We start from the raw sequence: 23245 nt of genomic DNA, 5'->3' as shown, positions 1-23245 counted from the left end.
ACTTTAAGGCAATCACTAGTCAAAGCATTTAAAAATCAGCGTCATAAGAGATCCAGCTAAGGTATAAAATCCCCTCCTCTCTCCTATCTCCTCTCCTCTCCCTATCTCCTATCTCCTCTCTCCTCTCTCCTCTCTCCATCTCCTCTCTCTTATCTCTCCTCGCTTATCCCTCCTCTCTCCTCTCTCCTCGCTCATCTCTCCATCTCCTCTCTCTTATCTCTCCTCGCTCATCTCTCCATCTCCTCTCTCTTATCTCTCCTTGCTCATCTCTCCTCTCCCCTCTCTCCTCTCAGACCTGCAGAGGAACCAGAGATATTGAGGAACCATGTGGCCCAGTCCCGAACCCAGCATAGAGAGGTTTAGTGAATGTGGCTCTGAAGGTGTGGATGTGGATCAGTGTGCCAGAGGAGACTCTGTAGAAGGAGAGAGAGCCAGCAGCATGATCCAGATACACTGCTACTCTACCAGAGGAGGAGTGGGAGGAGGTGGAGAGGAATGTTCCTGTCTTATTGTGCCTGACTGAGTAACGACCATCAGAGCACTCCAGAGTCCAGGACTGATCATTCCTTCCAAACTCACAGTCCTCTCTCTTTCCTCTCCTGCTGATTTCTCTGTAAGTTACTGATATAAAAACCACTCCTCTCCACTCGACCTCCCAGTAACAGCGACCAGTCAGAGCTTCTCTACACATCAGCTGTACGTAGAAGTCAAACCTCTCTGGATGAAAAGGATATACCTGCTCCTCGTATCTGACATATGTCACTGTCCTGTTGTTGTCAGACAGTTTGAGGTTCCTGTTTACTGTGTTTGTGTCCAGCTCCAGTTCACAGGCATCTGATGGAGAGAACAGCTGCAGGTTATCATCTGTTCATTTATTAACTACTTTACTGACAATCACTGACAGGAAGTCATTCAGACTGACGTCTCATATTTACTGTGAATGATGTCTAACAACCTGATCTTCATCAGTAGGTGATCCATCAATGATCTCAGACCTAATACTTATTATTGTAAAATAAGAGATAAGAAAAGGGAAACAGCATCAGCGTCCAGCTGTTGATATACTGTCACTATCCAAAGAGTCTCATGTGAAGAAGCTTTCACAGGAACATGTTTCAATGATATTACAGTTTCAGTTGCTAACACACTAAAATCTCACATAAAGCATAATTAGTTAAACTCACACTCAAAGAGCCTGAGCTCAAAACTCTAAACACATTTTCAGCTCTGCACCCAACTTTGCACTTTTTGTAAAACACTGCACACGGTTCTCTAAGTAAGACACAGAAATCTGACATATTCACTAGTTTGCCATTTTCAAAACACTGCCATTAAACATGCTACACACATGAACCATTCATAAATACACATGTCACATGACCATAAAGACTGAACTGCTTTACTGTGGACTCAGCAATCAGGATGGAAGCACTAGAACAAGGCTTCATGTAAGAACTGCTTACAACAGCAATGGATATATGGAGAGAGAGAGAGAGGGAGGAGGAGAGAGAGAGAGAGATGGAGGAGCAGAGGTCAGACCCAGTGAGGAGCTTTTCCTCAAAGTTTTCCTTTCCACATCTGTAACAATGTGCGTGAATGTAGCACCTTTTCTCTTTTGTAAAACTCACGGCCCTCCAGCAAAAAACGGAAGTGCCGCACAGCCAGCCAGAGTCCAAGGAGCTCTCGGTCAAAGGCGCTGTACCTGCGTTCCCTGGGCGTCAACTGACGGCTGAAAAAGGCGAGTGGCTGCCAAGCGCCCTCCACCCACTGCTCGTGCACTGCACCGACAGCGTAGTCCGATGCGTCTGTGGTAATGGAGATGGGAGCCGTGGATGACGGGTGTGCCAACAGGGCCGCCTGAGCCAGCGCGGTCTTGACCTCTTTAAAAGCCACCTCAGCATCCGCCATCCAGTCGATCTCCTGGATGGGGGCCTTACCCTTCAACGCCTCATACAGCAGCCGCATAATGTGGGCGGCCCGGGCAATGAAACGGTGATAGAAAGTCACCATCCCCAGGAACTCACGGAGCGACCGAGCTGTGAGCGGGCGAGGAAACGCCGCAGCAGCCTCAACCTTCGCCGGCAGGGGTGCTGCACCGCCTTTGGTGACGCGGTGCCCAAGGAAGTCAATGTCAAACACCCCGAACTGGCACTTTGCATGATTGATTATCAACCCGTGTTGGCTGCGCCTCGTGAAAAGGGCTTGGAGGTAGGACAGGTGCTCTTCCACAGAAGCACTGGCGACGAGTATGTCGTCCAGGTAGACGAACACAAAAGGCAAGTCCCGCAGCACCAAATCCATCAGGCGCTGGAACGTTTGAGCGGCATTCTTGAGCCCAAAAGGCATCCGCAGGAACTCGAAAAGTCCAAACGGCGTTATCACTGCCGTCTTGGGAATGTCCAGGGGATGCATGGGCACCTGGTGGTATCCACGCACCAGGTCCACTTTAGAAAACACCAGCGTACCGGCCAGATGCGCTGAAAAGTCCTGAATGTGCGGCGCCGGGTAGCGGTCAGGTGTCGTGGCGTCGTTGAGACGGCGGTAATCCCCACACGGGCGCCAACCGCCGTTTGGCTTGGGAACGACGTGCAGAGGAGAGGCCCAAGGATTGTCAGACCGACGGACAATACCCAGGCGTTCCGTGGTCGAAAACTCCGCCCTCGCTACTGCAAGCTAAGAAGGGTTCAACCGCCGGGCCCTGGCGTAGACTTGGGGACCTTCGGTGGTGACGTGGTGCTCCACCCCATGCTTGGTGGTTAGCGCAGAGAAGGTGGGCAGCGTCAGGTCTGTAAATTCAGCCAACAGCCTGAGAAAAGTGTCCGCCCCCGACAGCGAGCCTGACAGCCCGTCGTACGCCGCCTTGCCGAGCGTACACACGAGGGAGGAAAACGTCAAGGCATCAACCAAGCGTTTATTTTTAACGTCCACCAGGAGTCCGTGAGCCTGCCCTGAGGAGGGGAAAATAAATGTCTGCCGTCACAAAATCCCAGTTGAACCGCTGTCCTCCAATACACAAACACATAGGCCTCACGCCGTACGTGCGAATGGGGCCGCCATTAGCCGTCGTCAACCGTGGTCCGTGTCCCCCACGAGCGACGTCCTCCCTCGACGCAGGAACCACACTCCGTTGAGCGCCCGTGTCACACAGAAACAAACTTCCCGAGACTCTGTCGTTGACGAAGAGAAGCCTGCTCGTGCCGCCAACGCTCAGGGCCACTACTGAGCGCCGGCTCCCCCGTTTCCCGGAGGTTTGTAACTGCAGGGAGCGATACGCCCTGGCCCCGAACCGCGCGTGGAAAAAACCCTCTCCTGTGTCTCCACGCCGTTTTGGCACCGTAGCGTCCAGCCTCCCCCAAGCCTTCTTAACTGGTGAGGGGGCACTGGGCGTCACAGCTAGCGCCTCTGCACCGGACTGCTGGGTAGCCAGGAAAAAACGGTCAGCCTCTTCAGCCAAGGCGCGGGGCTCCGTAATGGACGTGTTGGCTAGCGCCGTCTGAACTTGGGAAGGCAAGTGGCGCAGGAACGTCTCCATAAACAAGATCCGGGGATCTTCCCCCCCCCCAGGAGATTCAGCATTTTCTCCATGAGCTGGGATGGCTTGCTGTCTCCTAGGCCTTGAATGTCAAGAATCTGGCGGGCCCTCTCCTTAGCAGATAAGCTAAATGTCTGCCTGCCTGCAGACTTCTATAAGGCTCTCTGGCCGGTTATAGGAGACGACCTGCTGAGTGTGCTCAGAGACAGTCTAAGTAACGGGAGGTTGCCTCTGAGTTGCAGGAGAGCTGTGCTCACTCTCCTCCCTAAGAAAGGAGACCTGCAGGAGATTAAGAACTGGCGTCCTGTGTCTCTACTCTGTACCGACTACAAGCTGCTTTCCAAAGTGTTAGCAACGAGGCTGAGAAAAGTGATGGAGCATGTCATTCACGTAGACCAGACATACTGTGTACCCAGCAGGTTGATAACTGACAACGTGACTCTAATTCCAGATGTTTTGGACCTCTCCGGTTCATTGGGCTGTGAGCTTGGTCTGATTTCTCTAGACCAGGAAAAGGCTTTTGACCGAGTTGAGCATCAGTACTTGTGGCAGACGCTGGAAGCTTTTGGGTTCAGCTCTGGTCTCATAGCCAAGATCCAGGTCTTGTACAGGGACATTGAGAGTGTACTGAAGATAAACGGTAGTTTGTGTGCTCCTTTTGAAGCTCAGAGAGGAATCCGACAGGGCTGCTCTTTGTCCGGGATGCTCTACTCCCTGGCCATAGAGCCTTTTTTACACCGGTTAAGGTAAAAGTTACAGGGTTTCTCTTTTCCTGGCTGTAGGGATGTTTTTAAATTGTCTGCGTATGCGGACAACATAATGGTCTTTGTTAAAAAAACAAGATGACATCAATGTTTTAACTGAAACTGTGAGCAATTTTTGCAAAATCTCATCTGCTCGAGTGAACTGGGGGAAAAGTGAGGCCTTAGCAGTAGGAGAGGGCAGCATTGACAGCTTGTTGTTACCTGGGAGCCTTGGTTGGAAAAGGGCAGGGTTAAAGTACCTGGGTATTTATCTTGGTGATGACACGTTTTGTTTGAAAAACTGGGACGGGCTTATAGAGAAAGTGGAAGGCCGGTTAAAGAAGTGGAAGTGGATCCTTCCCAAACTTTCTTTTAAAGGAGAGGTGTCATGGCCATTTCCACTGATCATAGTTCCATTGTTGAGGTCTACTAAAATAGATTTATATTGTGCATTTTTCCAAACTCACATTGGTTTCTCAAACAGCATCTCTGTAAACTACGTGTATTCACTGAATTTCACTCTCTGCCTTTAACGGCTCGTTGTAGCTCCAAAAGCTCCAGCCCCCACCCTCCCTGTGAGCACAGTGTGCTCTGATTGGTCGGGACGTTGTGAATCGCGCTGAGCTCCGTGGAGGTGTTGTTTCCTTGTTTAGGATACATAGCGAAACACAGCCAAATTCATCCTGAGCACACACAAACTCACAGCCGAAGTAAAAACAATAAGTGTGTCTTGATATTGAGTAAGAAAAAGGTTGATAAACGCTGTGAGAATGGGTCTGCAGAGAGAATGGGTCTGCAGAGAGAATGGGTCTGCAGAGAGAATGGGTCTGCAGAGAGAATGGGTCTGCAGAGAGAATTTCGCCGCGATCCCAACTGTCTGTTATCAGCCTGCAGCCAGGGAGGAGAAATCAGCTGAGCTGCCTGCTCCCTGCACACAGATGTGTGTGTGAGGAAGTCCGTGGATCGGTCAATTTGGACCAATCAGCGGGGGCTTAACGTAACGGCTCCGCGGACGTAACGTAACGGCTCTTCGGGATGGGTCCATTTCGTTCCGGGTACCGCTTGACATCATGCCGTACCCGGAATGAAATGGAAGACTCAAATGGACAGTGACGTATCTCCAACGAGGCGTTTTGGGGAGGTATTTTCTGTGTTAGAGTTTTACTCGCTATAGGGTGTACTTTGAGGGTTTTGACTCTGCACACCGTTTACATGCATAAAAACCTTCATAACACACAAGGGGACGGGTAATAACCGGAAAAGCATGACACCTCTCCTTTAAAGGGCGTATCCTTATTTTAAACAACCTTGTTTCCTCCATGCTGGCTCACCGGCTGGCATGCACCGACCCGCCCGTAAACCTGCTGTCCAGGGTGCAGGCTCTCATGGTGGACTTCTAATAATAATAATTCCTTATAGCGCTTTTTCCATGACCCAAAGCGCTTTACAGATACACATTACACATTCATACATGTAACGGTCATGTACTGTGGACAATACCCACAGGAGCAAATTCAGGTGAAGTGTCTTGCCCAAGGACACAACGGCTTTACAGACGCAGCGGCGGCGGGTTTCGCCCCCTTGATCTGATGATCAATGCACAGCCCACTGCGCCACACCGCCCATCTTCACACCTCAAAGTCATCAAGGCGCTTTACAAGTACACATTAGTATCATACATGTACTGTGGACAATACCCACAGGAGCAAATTCGGGTGAAGTGTCTTGCCCAAGGACACAACGGCCTGACGCAGTGGCGGCGGGAGCAGGTTTCGAACTGGAGTTCCCCAACGCCCCCTTGATCTGATGATCAAACGCACAGCCCGCTGCGCCACTCCGCCCCAAACTTCTTCTGGGATCGCATGCACTGGGTCCCTCAGAGCGTCCTGATCCTGCCAAAGGAGGAGGGGGGACATGGCCTGGTTCACCTGGCAAGCAGAGGGGCTGCTTTCAGGCTCCGGTTCGTCCAGAGGTTCCTGACTGGACCTGCTGACCTGGTCTGGAGACCCGTAGCTCGGGCCTTATTGGAGCGCTGTGGTGGGCTGGGTCTGGCTGAGTCGTTGTTCCTAATGGACCTGAAAGGATTACGCCTGAATAATCTCTCGGGTTTCTATGGAGGTCTCTTCAAGGTGTGGGGACTACTCAGAAAAGAGAGACCAGAGTGCTGTGGCTCACTGTTCTGGCTCCTCAGAGAGCCGGTGGTCCGTGGATCTCGGTTTGTGTGGGGAGTAGGGCCTTCTCTACAACAGAGACTCTGTGAGGAGAGGATCCTCACGCTGGGCCAGGTGGTGGAGGTGTGTGGCCCCCGCCTGGACAACGCTGCAGGCCTGGCCTCACGTCTGAGCCTCAGGTCAGTCCGGGTGGTCAGCCTCCTGCTGCAGAGCTGGAAACAGCAGCTCAGCCAATCAGAGCTGGCGCTGATCGCTGCTCACGGCAACGGACTGAAGTCTCCAAATGACAATGACTCTTTTCCAGAGATGCTATGTTTTCCTGATCTCAGTTGTGAGGGTTTTTTGTTAAAGTTGAACAATGTCACTGATTTTAAGTTTAGCACCATGTCCAACAAAACCTTTTATTATTTGGTGACAAAGGTGCTGAATCAGAGCAGACTCCAGGAGCGAGTGGACACCCGGTGGAGAGCCCGGCCTGACGGAGGCTCAGAGGCCTGAGTGGAGAGCGCTCTACAAGCCTCCGCTGACTAAGAGGGGTGGGGACCTCCAGTGGAGGGTTCTCCACGCTGCGGTAGCGGTAAATGCGTTTGTTTCAGTGATCAACCCTACAGTGTCTGATGCCTGTCCTTTCTGTGTACAGAGGGAAAACATTTTTCATTGCTTTACAGAATGTGGTCGACTCCTTTGTATTTTTCAGTTACTCGCTCAGATGTTGATTTTGTTTAATGTGGTTTTTTCTAAGTCAATGTTCATTTTGGGTTGTAGGTACAGCCAGAAGCAAAAGTGCAAAAGTCCGTTTTTTATTTTTTGTTGGGGCAGGCTAAAATGGCCATCTACCTCAGCAGGAGGAATAAAGTTGAAGCTTTAAGTAGAAGTGTAGCTTCAGATGAAGCTCCACAGTGCGTAGCTGGACACAGAGTCTTGTCCTGTCAGTGAAGTGAGAGCCATGTGGGGCAGCAGTTAGCAGTTAGCAGTTAGCTTCTGGTGAGTGTTTCTGGAGTTCTGCTGCAGGGCTTCTTTCTGCAGGATATATCAGGGGTTTTGCACTTTGTGTGAATTGTGTTTAGTGTTCTGAGAAAATAAGCTCTGCTTTCAAAAAGTGTGTTTTAGAGATTGAAAGAAAGTGTAATGTGTAGTCCAGTACTTGGAACAGGTAGAGGAACTGCCTGAATCTGCTTCTTGGTTATCATTTAGAGTAATAATAAAGACATGGTATTTATAAAGCACTTCTCCTGGTGCTCAGAGACGTTACTTTCAGGGTGCATTCACACCTAATAGTCGCTTCTCTGGTGCGCACCAGACCACAGTTTGTTACATCGTTTCATTTTTCAGAAGGTTCGGTTTGCGTTCACACGGGCAAAACTCAAACGGACTATAAACTTTAAACACAAGTCATGTGCACAGAAATGCTGTTCAACCATTGGTCAGAAATTAAGGGGTAAAAACGCAAATCCCGGCAATTTGTACCGGAGCCTCCGCCATAGAGCATCGGCACTTTCGGCAGGTTAATCTCATGCTGCTGTTAATCTGGAGATCAACAGACACTAGCGGCCCGCGCATATGATTATATAATCAGACAACGTCCGTTAAAAAACATTATAACACATATAATGAGAGACGTTCTGCAGTAAGGAGGGCGTTTCACCGACGACAGGTGTTCTTAATTTTATGTAGCCTAGTTGACGGAGCATTTTTACTTTACACGACACTGTTCAACACTTAATTCTGCTTCACTCTTTAACTAAACAACCGCGGATGTCTTGAAAGACTCTTTCGCTAAAGATTTTTGAAGACATCCGCGTTCTTGTGACACGTAAATACTACGCTTCCTATGTTTTGGTGCGGACTGCGTTCACACCAGCAATGAACCGCTCCAGAGTTCACAAGCAAGCGGTCCGAGACCACCTCTTTTAGCGGACCAGAGTCCGGTTGTTTAGTTCACTTCAGAGGTCTCGGACTGTGTTCACACCGACCCAAATGAACCGCACCAAGCGGCTAAACGCACCAGGGTTCGATTCAACCGGACAATAAAAGGCTGGTGTGAACGCACCCTAAGTCTTCTTCTTTAAATGCACAGGTGGACACCTGGTGAGTTTTATTTCTGCTTTGTGAGTTCTACTGTTAGTTTGAACATGTCACTGCCTCAATCTGCTGTTCCCCTTTAGTTCCTGTGTTACTCTCTGTATGCAGTAACCAGAGCCTGTGGGGGGGAGCGCACTGAGGACATTTCTAAACTGGTCTTTAGGAACTGGAGCTGAATACATTTGAAAGTAACCCTCCAAACCCTGAATATCAGAATATACCTATAACAGTGAAAAGAAGAAGAGATCTTTCTGTTAAGAAATGTGTATCTGTTGGTTCTGTTGGTTCTGTGTTCACTTTGTTGTGTTTCTGGATCTCATGTGCAGTGTAACCTGTGCAGCTCTGAGGAATCAAACTCAAAACACACTCACACTTCCTCAGACCAGGTTTCAACCACTGCAGTCCACCATGGTCCATCCTGCAGGAAGAAACACAGTCAGAATCAACTTCATACACCTTCACTCAAATCCACCATTAAACTGGAAGCAGAGTCCCTCAGTCAGAGACAGAGACGTTAGAGGCTTCTCAATTCTTACATTTCCCCTCCTCGACTCCCCTCCTCGACTCCCCTCCTCGACTCCTATCCACGAGACTTAGTCCCGCCCACAGGAGATGCGAGCGGAGGAGTCGAGGAGGGGAACCGAGGAGAGAGGAGGGGAGCCGAGGAGAGAGGAGGGGAAGCAGCAGGCGGTTAGAGAAATGAGAACTCCTCTCCTCTGAGCGGTCATTTTAAAGAGACGTCCATTAATGATGACAGCAGCCCTCTGTCTGATGGACAGATGTGTTCATGACCACTTATATACTTACTTTGATTCATTGACAGTGCGGTATAATGAGACAATAACAGGCTACAGATGCGGACACACACACACAACACACACACACACACACACACACACACACACACACACACACACACACACACACACACACACACACACACACACACACACACACACACACACACACACACACACACACACACACACACACACACACACACATTAAAGTATGAGAGCACTCTCATAATAACGTAACACTATCAGAGACTGGATATATCCCCCCCCCCCCCTCTCTCTGGTCGCTGAAATGGGGAATTGAAATTACGGGCCAAAAGTTGTATTTACAAGTATTAAAAGTAAGCAGAGGACACCAAACCAACTGAGACCCGTCTGTCCGCAGCATCTACGCACACACTGTACCACACGCACCTACAACAGGTCCTAAAGCATATCATCAGGCTACAGCCGTTGTGTATTTTATTATGTGAAGCACTAAATGGTTTTAGAAACATCTGGACTCTTTGTTTGTAGATATCTACTAAACTAAAGCAAATAAAGAGAGTAGGCCTGTTATACTGAGTGATATATATTATACACACTGCTCTGCTTTCTGCACCTCACAGCCGTCGCGATGAAAGCAGTTACTAAAATAATATCCAGGGGATGCATGCAGAGCTGTCATTGGCTGAGATAAGTCCGGCCGTGCGTCACGACTCCACCGTTCCCGGAAATGCATCCGTGGAGGACCGTGGAGGAGCCATCAGTGTCTCCTCGGTTAGAGCTCCTCCAGAGAGCCTCCTCGACGCTCGATGCTCGGTCCTCGATGTGCATTTAGAGAAATTAGATGTTCTTCAACATGGCGCGCTAAAATTCATTTCCGGGTCACTACCGGAGGACCGAGGAGTCGAGGAGGGGAAATGTAAGAATTGAGAAGCCTCTTCTGTGTCCATACCTGAGTGTCTCCAGTCTCCAGAGTGGATCCTCCAGTCCAGCAGACAGCAGCTTCTCTCCTGAGTCTCCTGGATGATTGTTACTCAGGTCCAGCTCTCTCAGATGGGAGGGGTTGGAGCTCAGAGCTGAAGCCAGAGAAACACAGCCTTCCTCTCTGACCAGACATCCTGACAGCCTGAAAACACACACACACACACACACACACACACACACACACACACACACACACACACACACACACACACACACACACACACACACACACACACACACACACACACACACACACACACACACACACACACGTTTTGTCCACGTTTTTGTCCACTGAGCCACAGCAGGAACATCCCTTCTATCGGATGTACCTGCACACCTACTCCGGGGCGGGCCCTCGTTACCCCGGAGACGCCGAGGCACACGCAGTGGCCGGCTAGTCAGGGTGAAAGAGTGGCTAGCGTGGTCCCCCCCCCCCCTGCCCTGATGGAGTGAACCACCGCAACCTTCGGTCGCTGGGCTGTGAAACTCACACGACTGTTGCCCCGGTTCCAACCAAAGGCTCGCTGATAAATGCGAGATCGATCGCAAACAAAACTTTCATCATCCAGGACTTCTTCACGTCACATGCTGTGGATGTGCTTTTTATAACGGAAACCTGGATATCTGCGGGTGAGTCTGTTGCTTTTACAGAGCTATTGCCTCCGGACTGCAGTTTCATTCATTGTCCCCGGACCACGGGTCGTGGAGAAGGTATAGCGACTGTCTTTAGGAGCAGTTAATACTGCAAACCCACGCCGTCTATCTCATTCTCCTCCTTTGAACTGAGCCTGTTTGAGCTGGGACGGATTCATCCTGTACTGTGTGCGGTGGTCTACCGACCGCCCAAGTACAACACATACTTTATAAAGGAGTTCTCTGAACTATTGGCCGGTATCGTGACAAACTATGACAGCGTTTTAATTGTCGGGGATTTTAATGTGCATGTCTGTTGTATCTCTAAACCACTAGCTAAAGACTTTCTTGATGTTCTAGATGCTTTTAACTTCATACAACATGTCTCTGGCCCCACGCAAGAGCATGGGCACACATTAGACCTAGTCTTATCCCATGGTCTGCCCATTTCAAATGTAAATGTGTGTGAGGCAGCTTTATCAGATCACTGCTGTCATAGTCTTAAATCATGCGCTCCTGTCCGTCACGGTCGTATGATGAAACCTTCCACTGCTGCTAGTTTCTCCCCTGCATTTGTAAACCTAGCCCAGTCTGATACTATGTCCTCTGACTCCCTGGACACTGAGCAATTAACCTCAGCCTTTCTCTCTTCCTGCACTGGAGCTCTTGACATTGTTGCTCCCCTGAAACTCATGCGCCCCAGAGCTAAATCTGAACCCTGGTTCAATGAAGTCACTCGTGCTGCCAGGCGTGAATGCCGGCAGGCTGAGCGCAGGTGGAAGAAGGACAAGCTTCATGTAGCTCATGACATTTTAAAAGAGAGTTGGAGAACCAATCAGACCATTGTAAAAGCTGAAAAGATGAGTTACTTTTCTGATATTATTTCTAGTAATTTAAACAAACCTCGTGTTCTTTTTAAAACCATTGATGCTATGTTAAACTCTCCTTTATCCACTTGTATTGAAGCTTCAACTGAGGTGTGTGAAAAATGTCTCTGCTATTTTATAGACAAGATCTCCACTATTAGAGCCTGTATCTCACCACCCTCTTTTGACCCCTCCATTGACATCACATGCACTGCTGTCTTCCAGCAGTTTGGACCTGTGTCGTTGTCATCTCTTAGTGACATTGTTGCTAAATTAAAACCCTCATCTTGTCCCACAGACCCAGTCCCTCCTCGACTTTTTAAAGAGATATGGGACACTATTGGATCTAATGTCCATACAATTATAAATAGCAGCCTAGAGTCCGGTTCTGTGCCAGTTTATTTTAAACAAGCGGTTGTGGCACCCCTGATAAAAAAAAAAAAATCTGGACACTTCTGTCTTCTCAAATTACAGACCCATCTCGAAGCTTCCTTTTATTTCAAAAATATTGGAGAAAACCGTACTCTTACAGCTGCAGTCTTTTATACATGCACACAATATTTTTGATATTTTTCAGTCCGGTTTTAAAGCGCTTCACAGTACCGAGTCTGCCCTTCTAACAGTATTCAATGACCTCCTGGTCACTACAGACTCTGGTGACTCTGCCATCCTTATGCTCTTAGACCTCACAGCTGCCTTTGATACGATTGACCACTCCATCCTTATCTCTGGTCTAGAGCACTGTGTGGGTATCAGGGGCACTGCCTTAGAGTGGTTCAGGTCCTATCTGTCCCAGAGATCCTTCTCTGTTAGGCTTGGTGAATTTGCATCGTCTTCTGCCCCCCTATCCTGTGGATTCCCCAAGGTACCACCTTTATGCGGACGACTCCCAAATATACCTACCCCTAAAAAAAACACCAGCTCTCTGATGGCCCTGGTTGACTGTCTTAATGACATACAGGCCTGGATGGCGCTAAACTTTTTAAATATAAATGAGAGCAAAACGGAGGTCATTGAGTTTGGACCAAATGGTGAAGTCCCTTCCATTGACCTGGGTTCCCTGCAACAGTATGCAAAACCCATGGTCACTAATCTGGGCGTCAAAATCGACAGTGCTTTTAAATGAGATAAACAGATCAACTCTGTGGTTGAGTCCAGTTTTTATCACTTGAGGCTCCTGTCCAAAATTCGCGAGACCCCGAGTGGGGGTCGTGAGATGATTACAAAATTAAAATTGAAAATTAAAAAAATATATATATATTTTTTTAATCTATTTTTTAAATTATTATTATTAATAATAACGTGTGCATAGACATTTTTCAGGGGCGGGCTAGCCATCTGTATAATTTCCCCGCAGCGAGAATCCCCCGTTGACAATCCACTAGCGCAGTGTTTCTCAAACTTTTTCATACCAAGGACCACTTAACCAATAAAAAAACACTCACGGACCATCTAACTCAGATATTGAGAGAGTGCGGAAAACTTAAAGTGGACCTATCATGCTATATTTAAATGATATATTGTAGGGCCATACCTATATAAGGTATATTTATACGTTTCTGTTTTCAAAATACCAAACAGATCATGCATTTTAGCCATGCCTCATTTCGCTCTATGTGCTGTGGCTCAGCAGGCAGGGGGGGGCCAACATTACTGAGGCCTGAAAGCGTCCGACCATCAGAAGCCTCCCAGCAGCTGATGGTGCGAGGAACAGAAAGCCCCATTATTATCTGGAGCCTGATCTGAACCAATCTGTGGTGCCTTCTCCAAAGAGAGTCAGATAGTAACAGAGTCCAGTTTGAAATTCTTACCTTTCATCAGCACTTTGTCCAGCTTTAAAGTTCATAGGAGACTGCATAGAAAAGTCACTCTTCATGGACTCACAGCGGGGTCCAGGTCCAGGTCCAGGTCTCTGCTGCTGGATCCTGATACTGATAAAGAACAGAGTAATAAAACCACCAGACACCTCACACCGCCCTTCATGCCATTAACAGCTCGCTGCCTGCCGTCAAACAGAAGGGGGGGGGGTCGTCTAAAACAATCCATGATTAATGTCTTAATTTGGTAGAGTCATCTGTCTTTGCTCATTATATGATTCATAATATAAATAGAAGTCATTAGAAACCAACTCAAGAGAGGTACGTTGGAGCAGGATTGACTCTTCTCCAAAGAGAGTCAGATGGTAACAGAGTCCAGTTTTAAATGCTTACCTTTCATCAGCACTTTGTCCAGCTTTAAAGTAAGGAGGAGACTCCATAGAAAAGTCACTCTTCATGGACACACAGCTGGATCCAGGTCCAGGTCCAGGTCCAGGTCTCTGGATCCTGATACGAATAAAGAAGAATTCATCTTTGTGCTCTTCTTTTTATTGGATTTATGATCAAGCTCACATTTTAAACAATTTCACACCTTCCCTCTGCAGGAAGTCCAGATTTAAAGACAATAGGGGGATCCATAGACCTGTCACTCTTCATGGACACACAGCTGGATCCAGGTCCAGGTCCATCTTCAGGTCCAGGTTTAGGTTTACGTTTAGGTCTCTTCTTCTTCCGCTGCTTCCTGATACAAACAAGTCAAAATGAACAAAGTGAGTTATAGCAGATTCTCTCTGGTTCCAGTTCATGGATCAGTTTGCTCTTTCTTTAGCTTCACATCAGTTTCAGATGTCCAGTTCTTCTTTAGCGTCCCACTAGAGCAGGGGTTCCCAACCCCCCGGTCCGGGAGGTGTTACTGCCGGGCCGCGAAATAGCTGTGAGTTTATCGTAATATTTGCAGAATTATAAATATATAAAAATCAATATATCACTTTTTTTTTTTTTTCCCGCACCTATACCAGTCATATGATTTCATCCAAAACATACAAAATAAATCTAAATTGGTCAGCATAAGGTCTCAGCCTCTTGTGCGCACGAGAAAGTTACCGGTGCGCCAATAGGAAGTGGAGCACACAGGAGACAACCGTTTCATCGCAGACTGTTATGTTTATGTGGGGAAATGGCAGTGCATACATTATTTTAGATATATTTCGAACTCGGACTTCCTTTTAAGGACATTGCGGCCAGGGGTGTAGAGCTATGTTTTTATTTGTAAAACCTTCTTCACTTCATGAAATGGCTGCAGCATCAGGAGGCAGCCTCTGAGAAGTGCAGCACCAGCGCGTACACACCGCCTTCACTGTGTTCACCACTGCAGGCTGCTACGTTTCAACCACACACACCTCTACACACACACACATCGAACTGCCCGATTATTCCCCCTATTACTCGTTGTATGAAGGAAATGTCCGGTCACAAAGGCGCATGATGTGTGTGTGTATGTGATCTGCTCAGCTCCGCCGTGTGTGTGTATGTTCGGTGTGTCCAACAACGGCATTTGTTTTCAAATTACCATGAACAGTAATTTACACACATCTGGCCAACTCCATAGATATATGTGTTCCCAAAAGAAGTTAGTTTAATCTTAATCTCGATGTAGTGCTAAATGCTGTCGCAGTGCACCCGAACGACACACACACACACACACACACACACACACACACACACACACACACACACACACACACACACACACACACACACACACACACACACACACACACACACACACACACACACACACACACACAGCAAGGGCAGGTTTGCCTTCACTAACTGTACGGAGGCTCAGTCACTGGTACATTTTTATATACAAAGCCATGTTGGATAAACTACCATCTTATATCTGCTCCCTGATCTCACGGCGAATTGTAAGTGGCAACTGCCTGAGATCGAATGCTGTGGTTTTATTAAATGTGCCAACTGCTAGGACTGTCTTAGGGAAGATAGCTTTTAGATGCGCAGCTCCGCTAACTTGGAACAGTCTGCAAAAGGAATGGAAGCTGAGCAATTTGGTTCCACTAAATGTTTTTAAAGCAAGGATAGATGCTATCCAATCGGAAACTGTTGGAACCTGTAAATGTTACTAGCTATGTAAACTGTAGTCACTGTAAATATGCTGTATGATGTCCTTTTTTGTTTTTCTGTTATGTTTATATGTATTCATGTGGAACCTACTTGCAGCAGGTCACCCTTGAAAAAGAGATCAATGATCTCAATGGGATTCACCTGCATAAATAAAGGTTTGAAATTAAATGAAAGATTTTTTTTATCAGAACATGCATTTCTCCTCATTGTGAACATATTGCACTCATGTTCAGAATATATGGCACGTACATGGTCTTTTATAAATCTGAATATATAGTGCATACATGTCCCCATATAATTGTGAATATATAGCGCATACATGTCCCCATATAATTGTGAATATATATAGTACATGTCCCCATATAATTGTGAATATGTACTACATACATGTCCCCATATAATTGTGAATATATACTACATACATGTCCCCATATAAATCTGAATATATAGTACATACATGTCCCCATATATTTGTGAATATATATAGTACATGTCCCCATATAATTGTGAATATATAGTACATACATGTCCCCATATAATTGTGAATATATATAGTACATGTCCCCATATAAATCTGAATATATAGTACATACATGTCCCCATATAAATCTGAATATATAGTACATACATGTCCCCATATATTTGTGAATATATATAGTACATGTCCCCATATAATTGTGAATATATATAGTACATGTCCCCATATAATTGTGAATATATACTACATACATGTCCCCATATAATTGTGAATATATACTACATACATGTCCCCATATAAATCTGAATATAGAGTATATACATGTCCCCATATAAATGTTAATATACAGTAAATGTATGTTCACATATATACACAACCAATATATTATATATATTTACATATATTACTCAATATATGGAAAGCGGCAATTACTGATGTATTATCCCATATATTGCAATATATTAACACAATATATTATTCTATATATCAATATATTGTAATATATTAACACAATATATTATTCTATATATCTTCAATATATTTTGTAGATATGAATAAATATGTTTTTCATGTTGATTATTAATCAGTATCAGTTGGTGTAGCCAACAGCAAGATTTCCTTTATTAAATCTTTTCAATTAACCAGTAAATCAGAAAACAAAATAATGCAATATATTGACAGTTAATATATGGGGAAATATATTTTCTTTGCGTAAGGGAGACACTCGGTGTCATAAAGGGAGGAGGAGAACGAGTCAGGAAGACTGACGGACATGTTCTCCCAGCTCTCGTACAAAGATGAACTTTTAATTGAATAACCAGATGTTTACAGATGTACAATTAATGATTGTTTTTTATATTTCCAATGACCAGACATGTGTTAAATAGTGGTGATTAATATATTTTGTCAGATCAGATTACACTTTCGCACTAAACAAAATAAATAAATAAATATTAGCATACACGGTAGCGTTAGCATACATGCTAGCGTTAGCATACATGCTAGCGTTAGCCATACTAGCCTGTACACATGCTTATTGCACAGCTAGCATTAGCTATATTTACCTTGTTTACACTTAGCGGTCCTATGTGTTAATCTGTGTATGTTACACTTGCATGTATGAGATCATTAAGTGCCTTGTATCGTCTTTTTTTATAGTTTCACTCCGTTGGAATGTCAGTGGACTGCAAATAAGTCAATAAAGGAGCATGGCTGCTAATTCCCTGGCTCTCAAAAGAGTTTGGCTGGCTCTTTAATCTATGTTCACACTGAGACAGTACAACACATAGAGAGAACAGTACACCTATTGTGTAAGTACATACAAGCAGGTCACACAGTATGATCACAAATATATACAATCTGTTAAAAATCTGTTTTTATTAAAAAGTACAGGCTGCATGTGTTCTCAGCCTTGGAGAAACTTGACATTTTTTGGTATGTGTCTGAACCTCTCTATAGTGGGTCATTAATAAAACAGATATTTCAAAGTGTGCCTACATTGTTCATGTGCTGTTGAGGTTAATTTCAGTAGTTGTGTGCTATCATGTATTTACAAAGTGTGAAGAGGAGGCAACTTTAGAATAGGGAACCTGTTCAGGTCAATTAGAGTCAAACTACTAGCTTATTGGTTATGAACAAGACTTCACTTTAGAATAGGGAACATGTTCTTAGATATAAATGCCTAATTTTGAGTTATTTAGACATAATTAACACTTATAGTTTCCTGTCTTGTTACATAAGAATAGATCATATTTGTTGTGTTATTAAGGGAGAATTACTATTCTTGTGGCACTACTGCCTTATTAGGCCCATATTGAGCAGAGCATATTAAGACCAAAACTCATGTACAACAACTTCCTTACTTGCAATAAATAAGCACTAATTAGAGGGTTATTGAGGAAAAACTCTCAACTAATGACCTATTACTGGGAGAATATGGTCATGTAGAATAAGGCATTAATAAGTGTTTTATAATGACTAATAAAGAGCCAATATACTGCTAATATGCATGTTAATTAACAACTAGTTCATGGTGAATTTGTGTACCTTAATATAAAGTGTTACCAAATTCTATATTGATTCTGACTCTTCTACATCCAACTCACAGGTTTATCATTGCTTTGAGAAAAAAGATGATTAATTTAACCCTTTTAGAAGTGAAGTTATGGTCATTTGATATTTTCGAGCCTGAGACCTGAAAAACAGGCTCAGGGCTAAACAGGTTAAACAGAAATACTGATGATGCTTGATATATGATATTCAGTATGTTCTCTTGTCTTTTATTTGCTTTGCATTGAATATTGGGCTCATCCACAAGTAACTGGGGTTAAATCAAGTTGTTGTACTTATTGTGATACTTGAATGGGGTTACTGATTACATTTCCTATTGGTCATATGTTTCAACCTCTGACTTTGTCTTGTGTTGTGTGCCAAACTAAATGTACCAATACAACTTCAATATTTTGATTACCATTTCTGCATTACTTTAAATGTTTCTATATTTAGTCTATATACACGTAAATAGAAAATGATATATACAAGAACAGAATGTAAAATGTAATATTGTACAGTAAGATTAAATTAAATAAGGTTTATCACGGTGATAACTATTTAGATAAATAAATAGTTTGATGAGAACAGATGAATTCTCATGGATGTTCTTCACAGAGCTCAGGTGGTCAATAGTCTGATTGAAACTGTCCCTGAGTCTATTATTTATACCTTTACCTTTTACGCATTACTTTCCACCATATATATTATAATTCTCTCACGATTTACGCATTGTGGAGGAAACTTCTGAAGCAATGGGAGTCAGGACTCAAAGAGACACGAGGAGAGCTGGAGCTTTGATGGCAAACACTGACGGTTTATTTGGAGCTTCAGCCGGAGAATTCACAAGACATGTCACGGGTCGTGGTCTGACCACACAGTTGAGATGCTACAATCAATTCTGAAGAACTCTACCCCAGACCCATGTGTTTAGCTAGTTCAGAGAGAATAATCAACATTGTGGATAACAAGATAGAATGATAACACCTCTATCAGATGACGCCAACAGGCAGGAACAAGGAGACAACACACTGAGAGCACAGCAGCCAAGGTTACAGGTGTGTGCGCTCAGTCAGGACACACTGATACACTGGGTCACAGTTATGGGCCTTGGAAAATATTTCCCCAACAGTTCCTCTCTTTTTATCAATTTTGATAAACAAAACCTTAGTCTAATAATATTTGGTTCAACTTAAATCAATGGGAATCTTCAGATTTGAGTGTGGACTTACACAACATCAATTACATCAATAACAATCACATTAAGAACAACATGATAAGATTGAAACATTCAATCACAATGATTGAGACAGCCAATCAGAACAGAGAAATCATCTCTCGTCGGTGTTTGGAGCATCTTTTGTCAAAAGCATAATAACGAACACATATAAAATCACAGATACATAACAGCAAAACATTTTTAAACTAATATGTTTTAACATTTAATCATTAGTTAATCTCATTTATCAAACTATACAATCAAAACCAGCTTGCAGCTTAAAGATTTACTTCAAGGCAATCACTAGTCAAAGCATTTAAAAATCAGCGTCATAAGAAATCCAGTTAACGTATAAAATCCCCTCTCTCCTTTCCCTATCTCCTCTCTCCTCTCTTCTCTCCCTATCTCTCCTCTCCTCGCTCATCTCTCCTCTCCTCTCCCTATCTTCTCTCTCCTCTCCCTATCTCTCCTCTCCTCTCCCTATCTCCTCTCTCCTCTCCCTATCTCCTCTCTCCTCTCTCCTCTCTCATCTCTCCTCTACATCAGTGTATCCTCGGTTATGGCTCCTCCAGAGAGCCTCCTCGACGCTCGACCCTCGATGTGCGTTTATAGAAATGAGATGTCCTTCAAGATGGACATAGACGCGCTGACATCGATTTCCGGGTCACTACCGGAGGACCGAGGAGTCGACTTTTAGAGAAGTGAGAAACGGCTCATTTTAGAGGATTTATACGTGTCGACTAAAGAAACTTGACACGCCTGAGGCCGTCCGGGCACCTGCTCATCACTGCACGCTGTTCAATTATTATTATAGAGACCAGAGGAAACACACCTTGACCTTGAATAGAAATGACACTTTTCTCTAAAACATGTGGGATCAACTAAATATAAAACTCAGTGATAGAAGTTTCTACACTTTTTGATGTTTATCATTAAGAGTTAAGAGGTTGATTTTCACAGAGAAGAAATCAGATGAATGTTCTGTGTCTGAGTGTGAGACAGATGTGTGTGATGGTGAACACACTGAACTGATTTCAGCAGCTGATCTGCAGTCAGTTTCTGTCGTCAGGAGAGACTCTCAGACCTGCAGAGGAACCAGAGACACTGAGGAGAGACTCTCAGACCTGCAGAGGAACCAGAGACACTGAGGAGAGACTCTCAGACCTGCAGAGGAACCAGAGACACTGAGGAGAGACTCTCAGACCTGCAGAGGAACCAGAGACACTGAGGAGAGACTCTCAGACCTGCAGAGGAACCAGAGACACTGAGGAGAGACTCTCAGACCTGCAGAGGAACCAGAGACACTGAGGAGAGACTCTCAGACCTGCAGAGGAACCAGAGACACGGAGGAGAGGACTCTCAGACCTGCAGAGGAACCAGAGACACTGAGGAGAGACTCTCAGACCTGCAGAGGAACCAGAGACACTGAGGAGAGACTCTCAGACCTGCAGAGGAACCAGAGACACTGAGGAGAGACTCTCAGACCTGAAGAGGAACAGTCCTCACTGTCTCCTCTCCTGCTGATTCCTCTGTAAGTCACTGATATATAAACCCTTACGCTCTACTCGACCTCCCAGTAGCAGCGACCAGTCAGAGCTTCTCTGCACATGGAAGCACTAGAACAAGGCTTCATGTAAGAACTGCTTACAACAGCAATGGATATATGGAGAGAGAGAGAGGGAGGATGAGAGAGAGAGAGAGAGAGAGAGGGAGGAGGATGAGAGAGAGAGAGAGAGAGAGAGAGAGAGAGGGAGGATGAGAGAGAGAGAGAGAGAGGGAGGATGAGAGAGAGAGAGAGAGAGAGGGAGGATGAGAGAGAGAGAGGATGAACTGAAGTCAGATGGAGAGTAATCTGCAGCATTTAGCCTGTATCCGTATGACCTATGACCTTCAGGCCTCTAGGTCAGTGGTTCACAAATGGGGGTACGCGGACCCCTAGGGGTACGTTGGAGTACTGCAGGGGGTACGTGAGATTTATTTTATGTTCATGAAAAAAAACAAGATAAGTAATGCATTTAAACAAACTACTAATAGTAGATTAACTACTTTATTCAAAAGTTTAAAGTCATTCTGGATAATAAAATGGGAAAACTAAACGGGGTGCTCTCTTTTCCTCTCCCTCTCCTCACAGCCCGTCAGTCTCGTGCAGCTCGCTGAACCTGTAATAAGTGACCCGACAGTAAAGAATACACATATTTAGGTGACACTTTATTTTGATAGTCCATAGTTAACACTCTATAAGTCATCAGTTGACATTTAGTAGCACCGTTCAAACCGACAAGTAACTAAGCATTAGTTGATGATCAACAGATAAGCAGAGTTGGGTGTAACGCGTTACAAAGTAATATTATTACAGTAACGCGTTACTGTAATAATATTACTTTTGTCGGTAACGGAGTAGTGTAACGCGTTACTTTTATAATTCAGTAATCACACTACAGTTACTAACATTGCCCCGACACGCGTTACTTCGTTACTTTTATAAAATCAGTCATAATCACACTGACAGACAAGAGGGGTTTCCGCCGCAGGTTTATATGTACGTAATCTGCGCGACTTGCGCGGCCACATCTCCTAGTGCTGCTTAAACATGGCAGAGTCAGCGATAACTTTCGAGGGGTGGAGGTATGCCCATTATTTTGAGTTCGTCCGAAGAATAGACAGGAATGTGACGGTGAGGTGCAAACTGTGTCCAGGCCAGAAGCTGTTATCCACTGCTGCAAACACCACGTCAAACCTCAACAAACACCTGCAAAGAACACATGCTAAGGTGAAGCTAATAGCTAAGGACCGGACCCCCGAACCCAGAGTGAGGATGTTGTGAGTGCGCCACCGCCGACTCCGAAGCAGCACAAATTAGAATTTGGAGGACCGGTAACCAAAGCAGAGATGGACAGGCTTGTAGCATCCTTCATAGTAGAGGTAATGTTGCCCATTTGCACAGTGGAATCACCATCGCATCGTTCAGAGATATACTGCGCAAAATACAGATAGCAGGAGACAGAGGACAGCCATGGTCAGAGCTATCTGGATCAGTCTTATGCGACAATGGAAACTGAACTAAAGAGAACATTTGAAACTTTAGCAGTCTGCGTGATCTGCCTGTAGGGAGGGGCGGGCCGGCCCTGCGAGTAAAGTAACGAGTAAAGTAACGAGTAAAGTAACGAGTTACTTTATGTAGAGAGTAACGAAGTAGTGTAATATATTACATATTACTTTTTTTTAAAGTAATATGTAATATATTACTTTTTTTTAGTAACGACCCCATCTCTGCAGATAAGCAACTTTAGAGTTTAGTTGACTATCTGTTGATTGTCAACTAATCTAGAGTTGACTATCAGTATACTTTTAGTAGGTTCTCCACTGAGCGTTTGTAGGCATGTGTTAGGACTATCCAATTAAAGTGAAAAACAGTTGAGAACAGTAGAAAGTCTATAACCTATCAACAGAACACATTCATTCATCCACTAATTATATGCAACAGACATGGGAATAAAGCGAAATCTTTTGCACAACTGATCACGAACACTGGATAACTGAAGTCAATGCCAGGCTATAATGCTGCGTTCACACCGGACGCGATGCGATGTTTGGGGGCGGCGCGATTACATGTAAAGTCAATGCAGAGACGCGGACAGACGCGAATTCGCTCCGACGGCGCGCATGAAGCGGTGGACGCGGCGCGAATCACGCGATTGAGGCGATTGAACGGTGCCGCGTTAAACGCGAGATTTCAATTTT

At 45.1% G+C, this 23245-nt stretch overlaps 1 protein-coding gene across 1 annotated transcript; it reads right to left on the bottom strand.

The window, feature by feature from the left end:
- Nucleotides 1-218: 218 nt before the first annotated feature.
- On the bottom strand, nt 219-14071 carry LOC117489263 (stonustoxin subunit alpha-like). The gene is made up of 6 exons (XM_034138468.1): nt 14007-14071; nt 13608-13727; nt 13472-13491; nt 10263-10500; nt 8900-8946; nt 219-834 (listed from the first exon to the last, which is right to left on the bottom strand). Exons 1-6 carry the CDS (start codon nt 14069-14071, stop codon nt 290-292), a joined length of 1035 nt encoding a protein of 344 aa, XP_033994359.1. The 3' UTR covers nt 219-289.
- Between the last annotated feature and the right edge of the window lie 9174 nt (nt 14072-23245).

The sequence above is a fragment of the Trematomus bernacchii genome, unplaced genomic scaffold (genome assembly GCF_902827165.1).
Source record: "Trematomus bernacchii unplaced genomic scaffold, fTreBer1.1, whole genome shotgun sequence".
NCBI lineage: Eukaryota > Metazoa > Chordata > Actinopteri > Perciformes > Nototheniidae > Trematomus > Trematomus bernacchii.
Note: the sequence above shows the minus strand (reverse complement) of the source record. Positions and strands in the feature narration are given on the sequence as shown.